At 51.8% G+C, this 13,740-nt stretch overlaps 1 protein-coding gene across 3 annotated transcripts in view; it reads right to left on the bottom strand.

Annotated features, from left to right (window-relative positions):
- MSI1 (musashi RNA binding protein 1) overlaps nt 1–13,692 on the bottom strand; it is a 24,285-nt gene extending 10,593 nt beyond the window's left edge. For all 3 annotated transcript variants that reach the window (XM_003789920.2, XM_012805226.2, XM_023513304.1), the window contains exons 1-8: nt 13,652–13,692; nt 13,009–13,090; nt 12,825–12,909; nt 9,865–9,906; nt 8,130–8,222; nt 4,666–4,714; nt 3,434–3,516; nt 2,886–3,003 (exon numbers count right to left, since the gene is read on the bottom strand). In XM_003789920.2, the coding sequence (XP_003789968.1) occupies nt 2,886–3,003; nt 3,434–3,516; nt 4,666–4,714; nt 8,130–8,222; nt 9,865–9,906; nt 12,825–12,909; nt 13,009–13,090; nt 13,652–13,688 (589 nt within the window). In that variant the 5' untranslated portion in view covers nt 13,689–13,692. The remainder of the gene's footprint in view (nt 1–2,885; nt 3,004–3,433; nt 3,517–4,665; nt 4,715–8,129; nt 8,223–9,864; nt 9,907–12,824; nt 12,910–13,008; nt 13,091–13,651) is intronic.
- Nucleotides 13,693–13,740: the final 48 nt, after the last annotated feature.

Here is a 13,740-nt window from a genome sequence, read left to right as displayed (position 1 = left end):
TTGGAGGTTGCTGTGAGCTGTAATGCCACGGGACTCTACCCAGGGGGACAGCTTGAGGCTCTGTAACAAAAAAAAAAAAAAAAAAAATTGAAAAAAAAAAAAGAACTAGCTCATGAATCACCTTAAAAGAAACCTTTCTCAACGATCAGAGGAGACCAAAGGGACAGGACAACTAAAATTCAATCCCTGATTCTAGCCTGGATCTTGTTCAGAGGGCAAAAATATGCTATAAAGAACTTTACTAGGTGGGTAGGGCGCTGGCCACATACACCAAGGCTAGCAGGTTTGAACCCAGCCCGAGCCTGCTAAAACAACAATGACAACCGAAACAGAAAAAAAGCAGCCAGGCTTTGTGGTGGGTGCCTGTAGTCCTAGCTACTTGGGAGGCTGAGCAAGAGAATTGCTTAAGCCTAGGATGTTTTTGAGATAGAGTCTCACCCTGTTGCCCTCTGTAGAGTGCCGTGGTGTCACAGGTCATAGCAACCTTCATTTCCTGGGCTTAGGCGATTCTCTTGCCTCAGCCTCCCGAGTAGCTAGGACTACAGGCGCCCACCACAATGCCTGGCTATTTTTCTTGCAGTTTGGCCAGGGCCAGGTTTGAACCCACCACCCTCGTTATATGGTGCTGGTGCCCTACCCACTGAGCCACAGGCACCGCCCTAAGCCCAGAATTTTGAGGTTGCTGTGAGCTGTGACACCACAGCACTCTACCCAGGGTGACAGCTTGAGATTCTATCTCAAAAAAAAAAAAAAAAAAAGAACATTACTGGATCAATTGATAACACTGGAATATAGAAAAGAATCCACAAAAATATTGTATCATTATCAATTTATGAGGTTGATTACCAAACTGTGGTTATGCGAAAGAATAAATATCCTTAATCTTAAGAAATACACACTGAAGGCTTGGCACCCATAGCACAGTGGTTACAGTGCCAGCCACATACACCAAGGCTGGCGGGTTCAAACCTTGCCCAGGCCAGCTAAACAACAATGGCAACTGCAATAAAAAATAGCTGGGCATTGTGGCAGGCACCTATAGTCCCAGCTACTTGGGAAGCTGAGGCAAGAGAATTGCTTAAGCCCAAGAGTGTGAGGTTGCTGTGAGCTATGACGCCAAAGAGCTCTAATTAAGGCTACACAGTAAGACTTTGTCTCAAAAAAAAAAAAAAGAAATACACACTAAAGTATTTATAACTAGTCCTCAAATGATTCAGGGGAAAATCACACATATATATGTATACATACATACATGTATACACACACACAAACATACGTGTAAAAAGCATAAAAATATTAAAATAAATGGGGTAAAATGTTAAGTGAATATGATAAAAGGATATATGATGTTCTTTGTATTATTTTATTTTTGCAATTTGTCTGAGAGTTTGGAATTACTTCCACATAAAAAGTTAAAGAAAAAAACTTCAAGAAAGATTATGCCCCATTTGGAGGGGGCTTCCCTTATCTACCTCTTCCATGATCCCAGTTCTGGCCCTCTAGCCCACATCATGCCCCTTCTCTGAATTCCCAGAGTACCTTCTGATGCCTGACATAAAAACCTCCTTGTATTGGCTGGGCACAGTGGTTGATCCTGTAATCCTAGCACTCTGGGAGGCCAAGGTGGGTGGACTGCTTGAGCTCACAATTTCAAAACCAGCCTGAGCAAAAGCCAGACCCCCATCTCTACTAAAAACAGAAAAATTGAAGCAAGAGGATCATTTGAGCCTAAGAGTTGGAGGTTGCTGTGAGCTATGATGCCACAGCACTCTACCCAGGGCAACAGCTTGAGACTGTCTCAAACAACCCCCCAAACTGGGCAGCATCTGTGGCTCAGTGGGTAGGGCGCTGGCCCCTTATAACCAAAAAATAGCTGGGCGTTGTGGCAGGAGCTTGTAGTCCCAGCTACTCTGGAGGCTGAGGCAAGAGAATTGCCTAAGCCCATGAGCTGGAGGTTGCTGTGAGCTGTGTGACGCCACAGCACTCTACCGAGGGCGATAAAGTGAGACTCTGTCTCCACCAAACCCCCCACTCCGAACAAAAAAAACCTAAAACCTCCTTGTACTGTTTTCTGTGTGTACACATCTGATCCCTCCAGGGAGACTGGGAGCTTCCTGGGGGCCAAACTCAGTCCTGGACCCAAAGCTCAGCTGACTACTGCTCAACTTCCAAGGCCCATCTCCAGCAAGTCTCCCCAACCTCCAGGCAGGTTTAGGGCCTCCTACAGCCTCCAATCACTCTGTGGTGACAGTACTCATTTACTCCTGTCTCCCATTTGAAGGGGACACCCTGCCTCCCAGAAGCTGCTCAGTAAATATGACTCGACTGAGTAAGAAGAGGCAGCTTCTTTTTGTTTTCCTAAAGGCCTTTGGGCCTTTGCAAATGCTATTCCCTCTGCCTGGAACACTTTTTCCCTTTCCTTTTCTCCAGCCCTCCCATAACTGGCTCCTACTTGACCCACACATTCAACTCAAATATAACTTCTTTTCCAGCTTCTCCAAGTCTTGGTCAAGTTCCCCATGACCACGTTCCCTTGGTACCCTATATTTCTGCATCTAAAATCTATTTATCTTCTTACTTATTAGTCTTTCCTGCCAGATCATATTGGATGCATAAATGAATGGAGGGACAGACTGACAAAGGGCCAGTTAACAAGGAACAGTCGGACCATTCCTCTGGTTACCACAAGAGGGCAGCACACACCAACCAAATTGGCCTACCTGGGGTAAGACTGCCAGACCTGACAGATCCCCAGACCCCACTCCAGCCCAATGACTCAGACAGGAGGACAGACCACAGAAGGGGAAGAAACACCCACATAGCTCTGCTAGTACTGGGAACAGTTCTGGGCAGAAAGACGCTGCAGGTGCAAGCCTAGCACATACCCAGCATGCCAATGCCCAGCATGAAGGCGTCCATTCCGTAGGGCATGACTCGAGACCTCCCTCGGGCTGAGCCCGTGGGTGACATCACCTCCTTTGGCTGCGCTTTCTTACATTCCACCTGCAATGAGATCTAGTGGTCAGTCCTTCCTAGGGTCACTGTCCCTCCTGTTCCCTGGCAAGTCTCTTTATTATTAATTTCATAGTTACCATCATAAAGTGCTCACGATGTTCTAGAAACTGTAAATGGTTTTGCATATAAACAGTCCACTGAATGCTTACACCAACTCTACCACCACGGAAGTGCTAAGCTGCCACTTCCATCTTACAGATGCAGAAACTGAGACTCAGAAAGGAGAAGTCATCTGCTCCATCAACTGCCATGTAACATGGCCTCCCAGTCTAGATTTTCAGAGGGTGGGAGAACCGGGTCTGCCTCTGTTGACTGTAGGGCCCCTCTGCCAACCTCTAGAATCTCCAATCTTCCCTGGCTAGCTCTGTCTGGGGCCCCAGTCTTTCCCCAACCTCTGCTTCATCCAGTCCCAGCTCACCATTTTATTGTTGATTTCATGAAAGTGGATTTCACACACTTTCTCCACGATGTCCTCGCTTTCGAATGTGACAAATCCAAACCCTAGAGGTTGGACAAGGGGCAAAGGCAGAATTAGAGCCAGAACAGATTGTGGTCAAAACGTAACCCCAGGTCATACCAATATCCCCGCCCCTTTCTCTCTGACAAGTGGCTATGAGTCAAGGAAAGGCTCTGCCTAGCACCTAGGAGCCTCTCAACTACCACTGAGACAAGGTTTCAAGTCCCAAATTACAGATGAGAAAAATAAGCTCAGCGAAGTAAAGTAACTGGCCCAAGGTCACACAACAAGTTAGAAAGTGGCAAGAGCTGCCATGAGAATATATTCAACATGCTTTTCCTCATCCTCAGATGTTTTCCAAAGAAAAAGCACACACAAAGGTTCAATGAAACTTATACAAAGATACACATACGCAAACATAGAAATGTACACAAGACACACACACACGTGACATGTAGGCACACACAAAAACACACCATATGTGTACCTAGGTACCAGCATATCACACAGACACTCATTCGTGCTCTACACATGTAGTTACCCTGACATACCAGATACACACAAATATTCAGACACAGACAAACTCACATGTACAGATACACAAACGCACACACAGAACACATGCCCCATTCCCAAAACAGACTAAAAGACCCAAAGTCTTGAGGCAACTGGGGAAATAACCCTGACTCCTCTTGAGTGTGCCTCAGGGACTGGGAAGTGATTTCTCAGAAGGCAAGGCCCTTGGGAAAAAAACAACCAGGCAGTGCACACAGGGTGGCCCAGATGCACACAGGTTCAGGGGCAAGGGGGTAGAGAGTGGGGGCTGGGCAGGAGCAGACTGCCTGGGGCTGCAGAGTCAGCCTGACCCTGGAGTGGCCTGGCCTCAGCTCTAGTTACTAGGGACAAGGTAAGCCCCAGCAGAGACAGACACCAGCCAGGGCAGGCGTGGAAGGCTCAGTTGGTGGTGGAGTTTTAGTGGGGGTTATTTCTCTGCTCCTCTCGGGTGTCTGCAATTGGGCAAGTTTCTAGCACAGGAAACGGCAGGACAAAAGCCTTCTGTAAGGCCAGGCCCGGGAGAGGATGGTGATCCTCAGCGATAGGATGTCAGGAGGGGAGATGAAAGGGCAGCTGTGACCTGCAGCCCTTTAGCTGACCACAGGGCCCACTGGGAAGGGGGAGGGGTCCACACTCACCTCGGTGCCGGTTGGTGGTTTTGTCAAACATCAGCATGGCATCGTCCACCTGAAAGAAAGCCTGCCATGGAAAACCCTCCAGACACCAGGAGACCCACCACAATCCAGGAATAGGGAATCCTACAACCAGCTCTCTCCTCTTGCCCACTCTAGGCTTTATCCTGAACCTACTCTCTATGCAGGGGACAACTCCCTATATGTAACCCCACTGGACACCCCAGCATCCCCTATTCAACTACCAGATTCTCAAAGGACCAGCCTCTGTTTATTAGGCTCCAAATATGCCAAATATATGCCTGGCATTTTGCCCCATCATCCTCCCAACATTCCCTGCATGGTAAGCTCTCTGTAAGGAAATGGGTTCAGAGAGGTGAAGTCACCTGTCCAAGATCACACAGTAAGATGAAGCAGGGGAGGAGAAGGCACAAGGTAGGCACTAGGGAAGGAACTATGGGAGGAAGATTATGAGATGGGGAAGCAAAAGCCTCTTCTTTTTGCAAAAGGCCAGGCGGACAGCAGCCAGACTGGACTCCCCTCTCCTGGTACAGATCTTTTCCTCTAATTGAGGTTTCCTTTTGCTAGAAGCTGTAATTAAAGTAGAGTTCAGTGCCTGGGCTATTTGCCTCCCACTGGCTGGGGGAGGGGAAAGGAACAGAGGAAGGGGGTTTCACATTGCCCACCTTCTCCTGGACCCTGGTCTCCTCTTCTTGTTGCTCCCTCAAGACATCCCCTACTCTTCTGATCCCATCTTCTTCCCTCTGCCTGCATCTGGTGCTTCTTTGCTCTCTCAGCTTAGGTCTTATTGACCCTTGGTATAAATCAAGGGCTGCCTCCAATATAGCCCCAATCCCTCCTCCTGACTCTCCCCCTCACCCAAATAGTCAGGCATCCAAAGGATAAAGAAAAACTTCCCTGAGGCCACAGGGCACAGATTCTTCCCCACCTTCCTTCCCTCTGTTTGCCTTATAAAGGGCCTCCTCTGCCTCATTAAAGTGAAAAGGGCAGATCCTTAACTAGGGTGGTCCTGGCTCTCCTCAGCCCTCAAGCTATACCTGACTCCTCCTTGGGAGAACCAGGACCCTGCCAAGCTAGGAGGGAGCCAGTTCCCTGAAGAATCTCCAAGGGAAATGACATCTTTCTCCCCAAGGAGCTTCCTGCCCTGAGGGCCCTTTAGTCCCCATAGCGACCCACCTTGAATCCCAATCTCAAATCATCTGGACTGTCTAGACTGGAAAGACACTTCGGGTCCTACATATCTTCCTCACCCCTCCCTTAACCAATGGAAAACAGAAACCCAGAAAGAATGGTTGTGATCAAAGTACAAGCTTTCAGAAGGATAGCCTCAAGTTGAAACCCTGGATCCTGCAATCACTGGTGGTTAATTTTAGGTAACTGGCTTTGTGTCTCTATGACTTGGTTCCTGTGAAATGGGAGCAACTATTTCACAGCAAGGAATTAAATGAGATCATTCATGTAACACTCTCAACTCACAGGACCTAGGATACAGTAAGTGCTTAATAAATAATGGCTATTATCTTTATCACAGAGGGACTTGCCACAGTCACATGATGGAGAGCGGTAAGGCTAGGGAGAGAGCAGCTTAATACTACTGCCTTGAAGGTTCTGCAAGGACAGCATCTGTGTCAGTTAGGACCATGACAACCATTCTACAGGGCACCTTGACTTATGCTGTTATTATTTTTTGAATGAATGAATGAATGAATGGAAGAATCAGCCACATCCTTCTTGCTAATCCTATAGCTCTGGGTTCCTGCCTGACCCATAAACTGATTCATCCCCAATCCACAGCCCTCAGGCCTCCACCTTGCAACTCTACCATTTCTGGCTTCCTCCATCCTTGAAGCCACTGGGCTTCGGCTGCACAGACCCCTAGCAGAACAGAGGGGTTGAGGCCAGGACAGCGGGCAAAAGAAAATGGGTGGGGGTCAAGGGTACCCTCATTGGTGTCCTCTCCTGGGGCCAGCTGAGGGGAGGGGAGGCACCAGGGCCAGTGTCCTTAATAGGCTTTGGTCTCCATGGGAACCCAAGGGCAGGGGGATCGGGTGGGGGTGGGGGGGAGGGGAGGCGGTCGAGGCCTGCTGACCAGTGGGAGCCGCCAAGTTCGGCGGCCGATAAGCCTGAGTGGCAGCCATGGCGGCTGACCATTGTTCCCCCCTCGGCGGCGGCCCCTCGATCCGGGCGGGGGGCCCCCTACCGCGGGGCCCTTGGCATTCCCGGCTGTCCCCCTCGCTCCCTGGCAGCCTATTCTCCGGCTCCCCCTGGCCTCCCCGGGCCGGTTTCACATGCCAACGCCGATTTAGGCCCGAACAAAAGACGCGGCCGCTGACGGCTTCTCCTGGGGCCCGGTTGCCTTGGCAACGCCGGCCCCGGGGGCAGGCGGCCTCCAATCACAGCTGCTGGATCAGATTAGTGCGAGCTCTAATGCTCGGCGCTCAGACACAAAGACACCCCGCCGGAGCCGAGCCGGGCCTGCTGCTTCCCAGGAGCGCCCTTCCCTCTGGGGCCCAGGCCCGCCCGACCTGCCCTCGGTCCTGCACCCTGGTCCCCACGGAGGTGCCTGAGCTAGGGCCTCTACCCCCACAACGTCAGCGTCTGCAGGCCAGGGAACCCTCCGACCAGCCAGTCCTCAAGCTCACCGCCCATTTCCCAAGCTACATCTCCCTTGGCCTGCCTTGATGGGAAAAGAGAGACTCAGCCTCCAGAGAGAATAAAGATCAGGGACTCTCACCCCAAACAAAGCAGCACTCCTCAGATCCTAGACGTCAAACTTGGGCCCATCTCTACCATCTCCGCATTCATACTGGGACCCTGACATTCATATTGCTCACCTTTCAGAGGACACCCTATTGTCTGATGTCACCACATCTACCTCTTCATAGCCCCAGAAATTAAAGCTCCATGTGCCTTAGAGCTGAGAGCCTGTCCTCTGGGCCTGATTAGAGCTGGGAGTGCCCCCTTCAGCTCTCCCCAATACCTAGGGGTTTAGCTGCCCCCACCTCCTGCCTCACCTATGCAAGCAATTGGGAGTCATATTTATTGCCTCCTTATCATCCTCACCAGGAAGGGTGGGGGAAGGTGCAACCGCCCGCTGGTAGCCTGGACAGGTGCAAACTCCCAGGAGGCCAAGGGGCGACTGGATTGAACTGGCTGCAGGAGCAAAGCCTCCCTCAGGAGCATGAAGATAAGCAAAAGAAAAATACAGGGGAAAGGCAACAACAGGGACAGCTACTGTGTGGCTTCCTCTCCCTAGGGATGTCCAGAGTCTGAGGCCCATAGATGGGCCAAGAGCCTGAAAGGTGGATGGGCCTGGCCTCCCCCACAGAGGAACCCAGCCTCCCTTTCACCTTTTGCAGGAATTAGAATTACCTGGCTGGACCCCACTTGCTACCAACCCATTCTATAATGCATTCAAACCCCACCAAGCACCCTCAGTTTAGACCCACCTTCCCAAACTGCTCAAAATATTGCTTCACGTCCTCCACTGTGGTGTTCACCGACAGCCCCCCCACAAAGATCTTCTTCGTTCGAGTCACCATCTGTTAGGGGAGGGAATGAGAAAGTGGGCATCTGAGTCCTGTGGCCTACCGCCACCAGCAGGGGCTCAGGCCTCCCTGCCAGGATGCCAGCTGACAAGCTCTCCATGGCCCCAGCCTTTTGGAAGGCCCCCCCAAGCTCTCCCTTGGACCCCCGCCTCTAGGCCTGTCACGGGCAGCTGTGCACCCCATACCCTGGCTAGCTTAAGTGTGCCTCCCTCCTGCCTCCTTCCCTGGGGACTGGGTCCAGAAAATGTGTTCCCTAAGGACTAACACAGGGAATGGGACAGGCCAGTGTCTCAGACCCACAGCCTAAGACCCCACCAGCACTCCCGAGAGACACCAAAGCTCATCACAGGATCTCCCTGAACTCAATGACAACATTTTCCTTATCAACCTTCTCCCCTCCCAACCCAACCTCTGGCGGCCCCGTGTCCCCAGCCCCGTTTTAGGAAGAACACATGGTCCTAATTACCCCAGGAGCGCATGGCTAATCCGCGGCAATTCCCAGCCCCATCCTAACACTAAAGCACCTTCTGTCACCAAACTGCTTAATGGAATTAACCCAATTCCGACCATGTGCTCCCTGGTGCGGCTTCCTTCGAATACCTGCTCCATAATTGCTTTCAGGCCCTCTGCTGGACCTCTTCCAGAGATGCCCCTTTCCTGTCTCCTACAACTGTTCCTTTCCCTTCAACCTGGCAGGAGCTGGGGGCCTTGATGGAATTCACTGGCTCAGAATCTTGAAGCACTCTAGTTCTTACCAACTTCCTTGCACAGGGGAAAACCAACATGACCTAGAGAGGGATTTCATCCTAGGACACATAAGTCAGCAATCTCAGGGGTCCTTACTCCGTGTACTGTAATCTAGTCTATTCTCGTGCCTCCTATGTTCAATCACTTAAAATTTAAGATCTGGCTAGTTTCCCTGTGGCTTGGAATAGAACCGTAGGCTCCTGTCCTGAACCTAAAGTTTTAAGTGTTATATTCCTCAACTGCTCAGAAATCCATTTTTGGCACACTCTGCCCCCCTCTCCAGGAAAACTCACCAGAACACCAGAGTAAGAGAGCACCCAGAGAAACTTAAGCTGAAACACAACAGGTGACAGACTCCCTGGTCCCTTCTCCCTCTGCAGAGGTAGGAGGATGACTGGGGCATCTGAAGTAGTTCCCTAGCCTGAATCTAACTCAACCTCAGGAGATAAGTCTGCCCTGTGTTTGACCCCTGAGGCTCTGGGCACCATGGCTATGACCTGTGAGGCTGGTATTAGACTCAGGCTCCAAACTCTACTGGCTTCAAATACAAGACAATGAATCCTGAGGGACACCCTTTCTCCCACTACATGCAGCCCCTCTCCAGTCCACCCCAAAGCTCAGCTGGAAAGACGCACAATGTCTTCAGGCCACAGATTAAGGATATTAAGAATACCATCCTCCCACCCCAGCCCATTCCAGAAACACCGCAGAGGTTCTCAAACAGCAGTTCTCAACCTGTGGGTCATGAAACTGTATTAAAGGGCCACAACATTAGCAAAGTTAAGAACTACTATTCTAGAAGTATCTTCCATAGCAGTATATGCTGGGAAAATCACTGCCCAGCATTGCCTCAAGTATTTGAGTTCTTCCCAGACACAAATACACCTACCTTAGGCTGTGCTCGCCGAGGAAAGGCCACCTTAGGGTCAATCTGGAAGAGAAGGGAAAGGTAGAAGGTGTCTTGGTTATCACATTTCAGATGGATGGCCACATAGCCTTCAGCCCTGAGGAACTCTTGTCCAAGGACACAAAGATGACAGAAACCACAACAGCCTCCAGCAGGAAAGTGTGGTCCTTGAGCATTTAGGCCTTAAAAATCAAGCTGCTGGGTTCAAATACTATTTACACTGCTTCCCAGTTGTGAGACCATGCCATGGACCAGTTATTTTAGCTCTCTGAGCCTCAGGGTCAAGTTCACCTGCAATATGGGCAAATGACACACACCTCAAAGGGTCATGACAGATTGTTATGTGATCTCACAGCAAGAAGAAGAACAAAAAAGGTAATCCAAATCTTGCTTCAAGTGAGATGGCAGGCCCTTCCCTGCCTAACTGGCTTCACACAACTATCTATCTAGATAAGGCATGCAATTCAGGCTTTGGAATAATAAAAATGAATGTGAATAGAAATCCTCTTTACCTGCAAAAGGCCACAAGATGAGAGTTCATAATCACCAGAAGTAGGCTCAATACCTTTTCTCAATACTATCAACATTTAACAGCCCTCCTGAGGCTATGAGCAAACAGCTCCCTGATAATGCAAGTAGGCTTGGGCAAAGCAGAACGAGATGGGTCTTTGGTGATAGGAAAGGTCTTGGAACTTGAACTTAAAAACCCTGGGCCATTTGTCAAGCCTGTGATCTTGAGAGAAGTTAAGAGCTGAGCCTCAGTTCCCCCATCTGCAAAGTGGGGACAATCACACCTGCTTTTCTCAGGGGCAGCTGTGGGGAATCAAATCAGATAACACGGGTGAAAGCAGCCCTTTGTGAACTGCTCTTCATTGCACAAACAAAGGTGCTATTACCAGCAGGTCACCTTTGCCCTTGGCTCTGAACAACCAAAGGGAAAAATCAAGATGCACCTGGGTACTCCTGGATACTATAGCTGTACTGACAAATAGCAAAATGCAGGGCACGACATACTGTGATCAATACAGGGCCTATGAGGCCAGGTCATACCAGAGTTTCTTGCAGCCCACATGGGTGGACATCATAAGTTCACCAGCCAATCACTGGGAAGAGCTATCTTTTCCCAAAGTTCCTTCTGTTCAAAACTCAGTCTCGTTCTAGGCAACTGATTCTGGCTTCTCTCTGCCTGAACGGCACATACCAGAAACTAGCCTCCCAGAGGCTCCCTGACTGGAATCTTTCCACAAAACAGAATCTCCAAAATCCATGCCAGGGCGATGCCTCCTCTCCTGTGATGTCCCACCGGGCCCCCAGGAAAAATCACAGCTGCCCATCTGAAACTTCCCCCATCTGAAGTTTTGATTCCATAGCTCTATGGACATTTTCATCCTACTATTTGTCCCAGAGGCAGCCTCCCCAGTCACCAACACACCACAGTCCCTCTGCACAGACCCTGATGGGGAGACGGTACCCAAGCCACAGACCCACGCACACCCGATCCCTGACACACCCCACCTCCACTCTGACTCACAGCTGGCAACATAAATAAATCCCAACAAGTAAATAAAAGGTGAAAGTTAGAACCCAAAATAGACTCCCCACAGCAAACCTCCTCCCACCCCCTTTCCAAGGCCAGAGGATGCCAAACACAGACAAAGCCCTTGCCCTTTTCGAGTCTCCATCTCATAAGGATACTCATCTCACCCTCTTTCCTCCTCCTCTTTCTTTCCCCTTATCAATCTTCCACTCCTCCACCCCCCAGCCCCAGCCCCTAAATCTCGGCTTCCTGAGCACTGCAGAAGCCATCGGTGCATTCTGAGGACAGGGATGGTAGGAGAACAGGCAGCATGATGGCAGATAATCACCAAAAACAATAGGCTACTGTCTCTCCATTTCCAGCTTGGGTCACTCAGGCTGCGCCAAGAAGATCCTTTCAGAGCCGGCAAAGTTGAGGCCTGGCCTCATTTGCTCATTACTGCTGAGCAGGAGTGGGAGCCACTGGGCAGAGATAACAGGAGCTGGGGACAGGCCGGTAATTTAACAAATTCTTGGGCACAACCAGCTATTGTTGCAGGTAAACAGGAGCCAATGACTGACCCAAGCAGGGAGGCCCAGGGCTGAGGGAGAGTGGGGGAGTGTGGAGAGAGGAGATCACACTGTCCCAGCCCCCTGGCAGACAGACATTCCCATCACAAAGTAACCCCTGACTTTCTCTTTTTCCTCTCCCTTAAAGCCGGTCCTTGGCCAGCGCCCCCTGCAGGGTTTAAGGCACTGGGGAGCACTAAGATAGAAGCAAAATGTTCCAGGAGTTTGAATGTCAAACAAGCAGCTTCTCCTAAGATCTAGTCTTCCAAAGGTTCATTTCCAGGCAACCTTGTGCCCTTCTCATAAATCCCCTTCATGGGCAAAGCAAGTCCCTGTCTTCCACACAAAGCAAGAGGCTCACTGACCAAAAGTCAAAAGAGGAAGGAGGGAAGGAGGAAGATTCAGTGATGTTTTGCCATTAGTGGGGAATAAAGTGTGTGTGTGTTGGGGTGAGTATGGAAGAGCCAAATACTAGTTAGAGTTCAGAGAAGCCACCGGGTGGGTCACTGCAACCAGGACTCACCCAATTTGGGCTAGGGGAGGGACTTAGCCCCACCCCAAGCTCTGTTCTGAGGCATCAAGATTAGTACCTATAGAAAGAGAGTGGTAGCTACTTCTTTTCTCGTCCATACTAGGGGAGGGGACACCTAGCATCTCATCACAGGCCTGAGATTTTTCTCCTCCTTCTCCCCCCAACTCTAGTGACAAAGTTTCAGAGCATGGCAGACCTCTTACTCAGAAAACTCCCTTCTTCCTCACAGACCCTGTCCAGCTGTCCCCTGGGGAGAGTCCTGACCCTCTCCTCCGGCAGCCTCCCTCTCCCAAAGGATCCCCCTGAAGTACCGAGGGCCACTCACTGTTTTGGAGTCGAGCTCGTGCCGCGATTGCGCCAGCACTTTATCCACCCCCGCCTGGTCCATGAAAGTGACGAAGCCGAAACCCCTGTGCGCGGTAGTGAGCGAGAGGCAGATGGTTACAAGGCAGTGAGTGGCGGGTGGAGGGGGGCGAGCCAGGAGCAGGAGGAGGGGGTGAGAGGCTCACCTGGATCTTTTGGTCAGGGGGTCCCGCATCACCAGACACTCCTTCACCTCCCCGAACTGGCCGAAGTACTCGCGCAGCCCTTCTGTAACCACACACCCGCCTTCGGACCAGCCCGGGCCCCGCGCCCTTCCCCCTCCCCCGTCCTTTGCCCCTGGTGACCCCGGAGCCGCCCGGCCGCCCCCGCGCGAAGCTGCCCGCGCGCTCTCCACCGCTACCGCCCCCCTCCCGCTCTCGCCCAGCTCCCACGGAGCCTCCTAGCGCCCACCGGGCCCCCAGGAAGCCGAGGGCCGAGCTGGGCTGGAGGGGGGACGGCTCCGGCCGGGTTCCCGCCGCTCCGGAGCAGCCTCACAAAAGTTTGAGCCGCAGGTGCGAGCGGAGTTGGCGCTGCCGCCGGCGGGTCCCGGGGGCCCAGCCCACCCTCCGATGCCCCCTGAACCCTACTCATTTGCTCCCCTCCACCCGCTGGGCCGTGTGCGCTCGCCGATCGCCCTGCGCTCTCTGGGTCCCCGGGCGGGGCGCGAAAGAAGGCGCGAGGGCGCCCGGGGTCAGCAGGGCGCAGGGCCGGGCAGGGGTGTCCAGGTCTGGGGCGCCGGGGGGTCCGGGGTGCCCTGCCGGGCCGGCGGGCGCTCCCGGGCTCGCTCACCCTGCGTAGTCTGCCAACTGAGTCCCCCGATGAACATCTTGCTGCGGGAGGAGGAGAGACACAAAGGGCCCGCGTGAGCACCGGGCGCC

The sequence above is a fragment of the Otolemur garnettii genome, unplaced genomic scaffold, assembly GCF_000181295.1.
Source record: "Otolemur garnettii isolate 467f Iridium unplaced genomic scaffold, OtoGar3 scaffold00038, whole genome shotgun sequence".
Lineage (NCBI taxonomy): Eukaryota > Metazoa > Chordata > Mammalia > Primates > Galagidae > Otolemur > Otolemur garnettii.
This window is presented reverse-complemented; position numbering and strand designations above follow the sequence as displayed.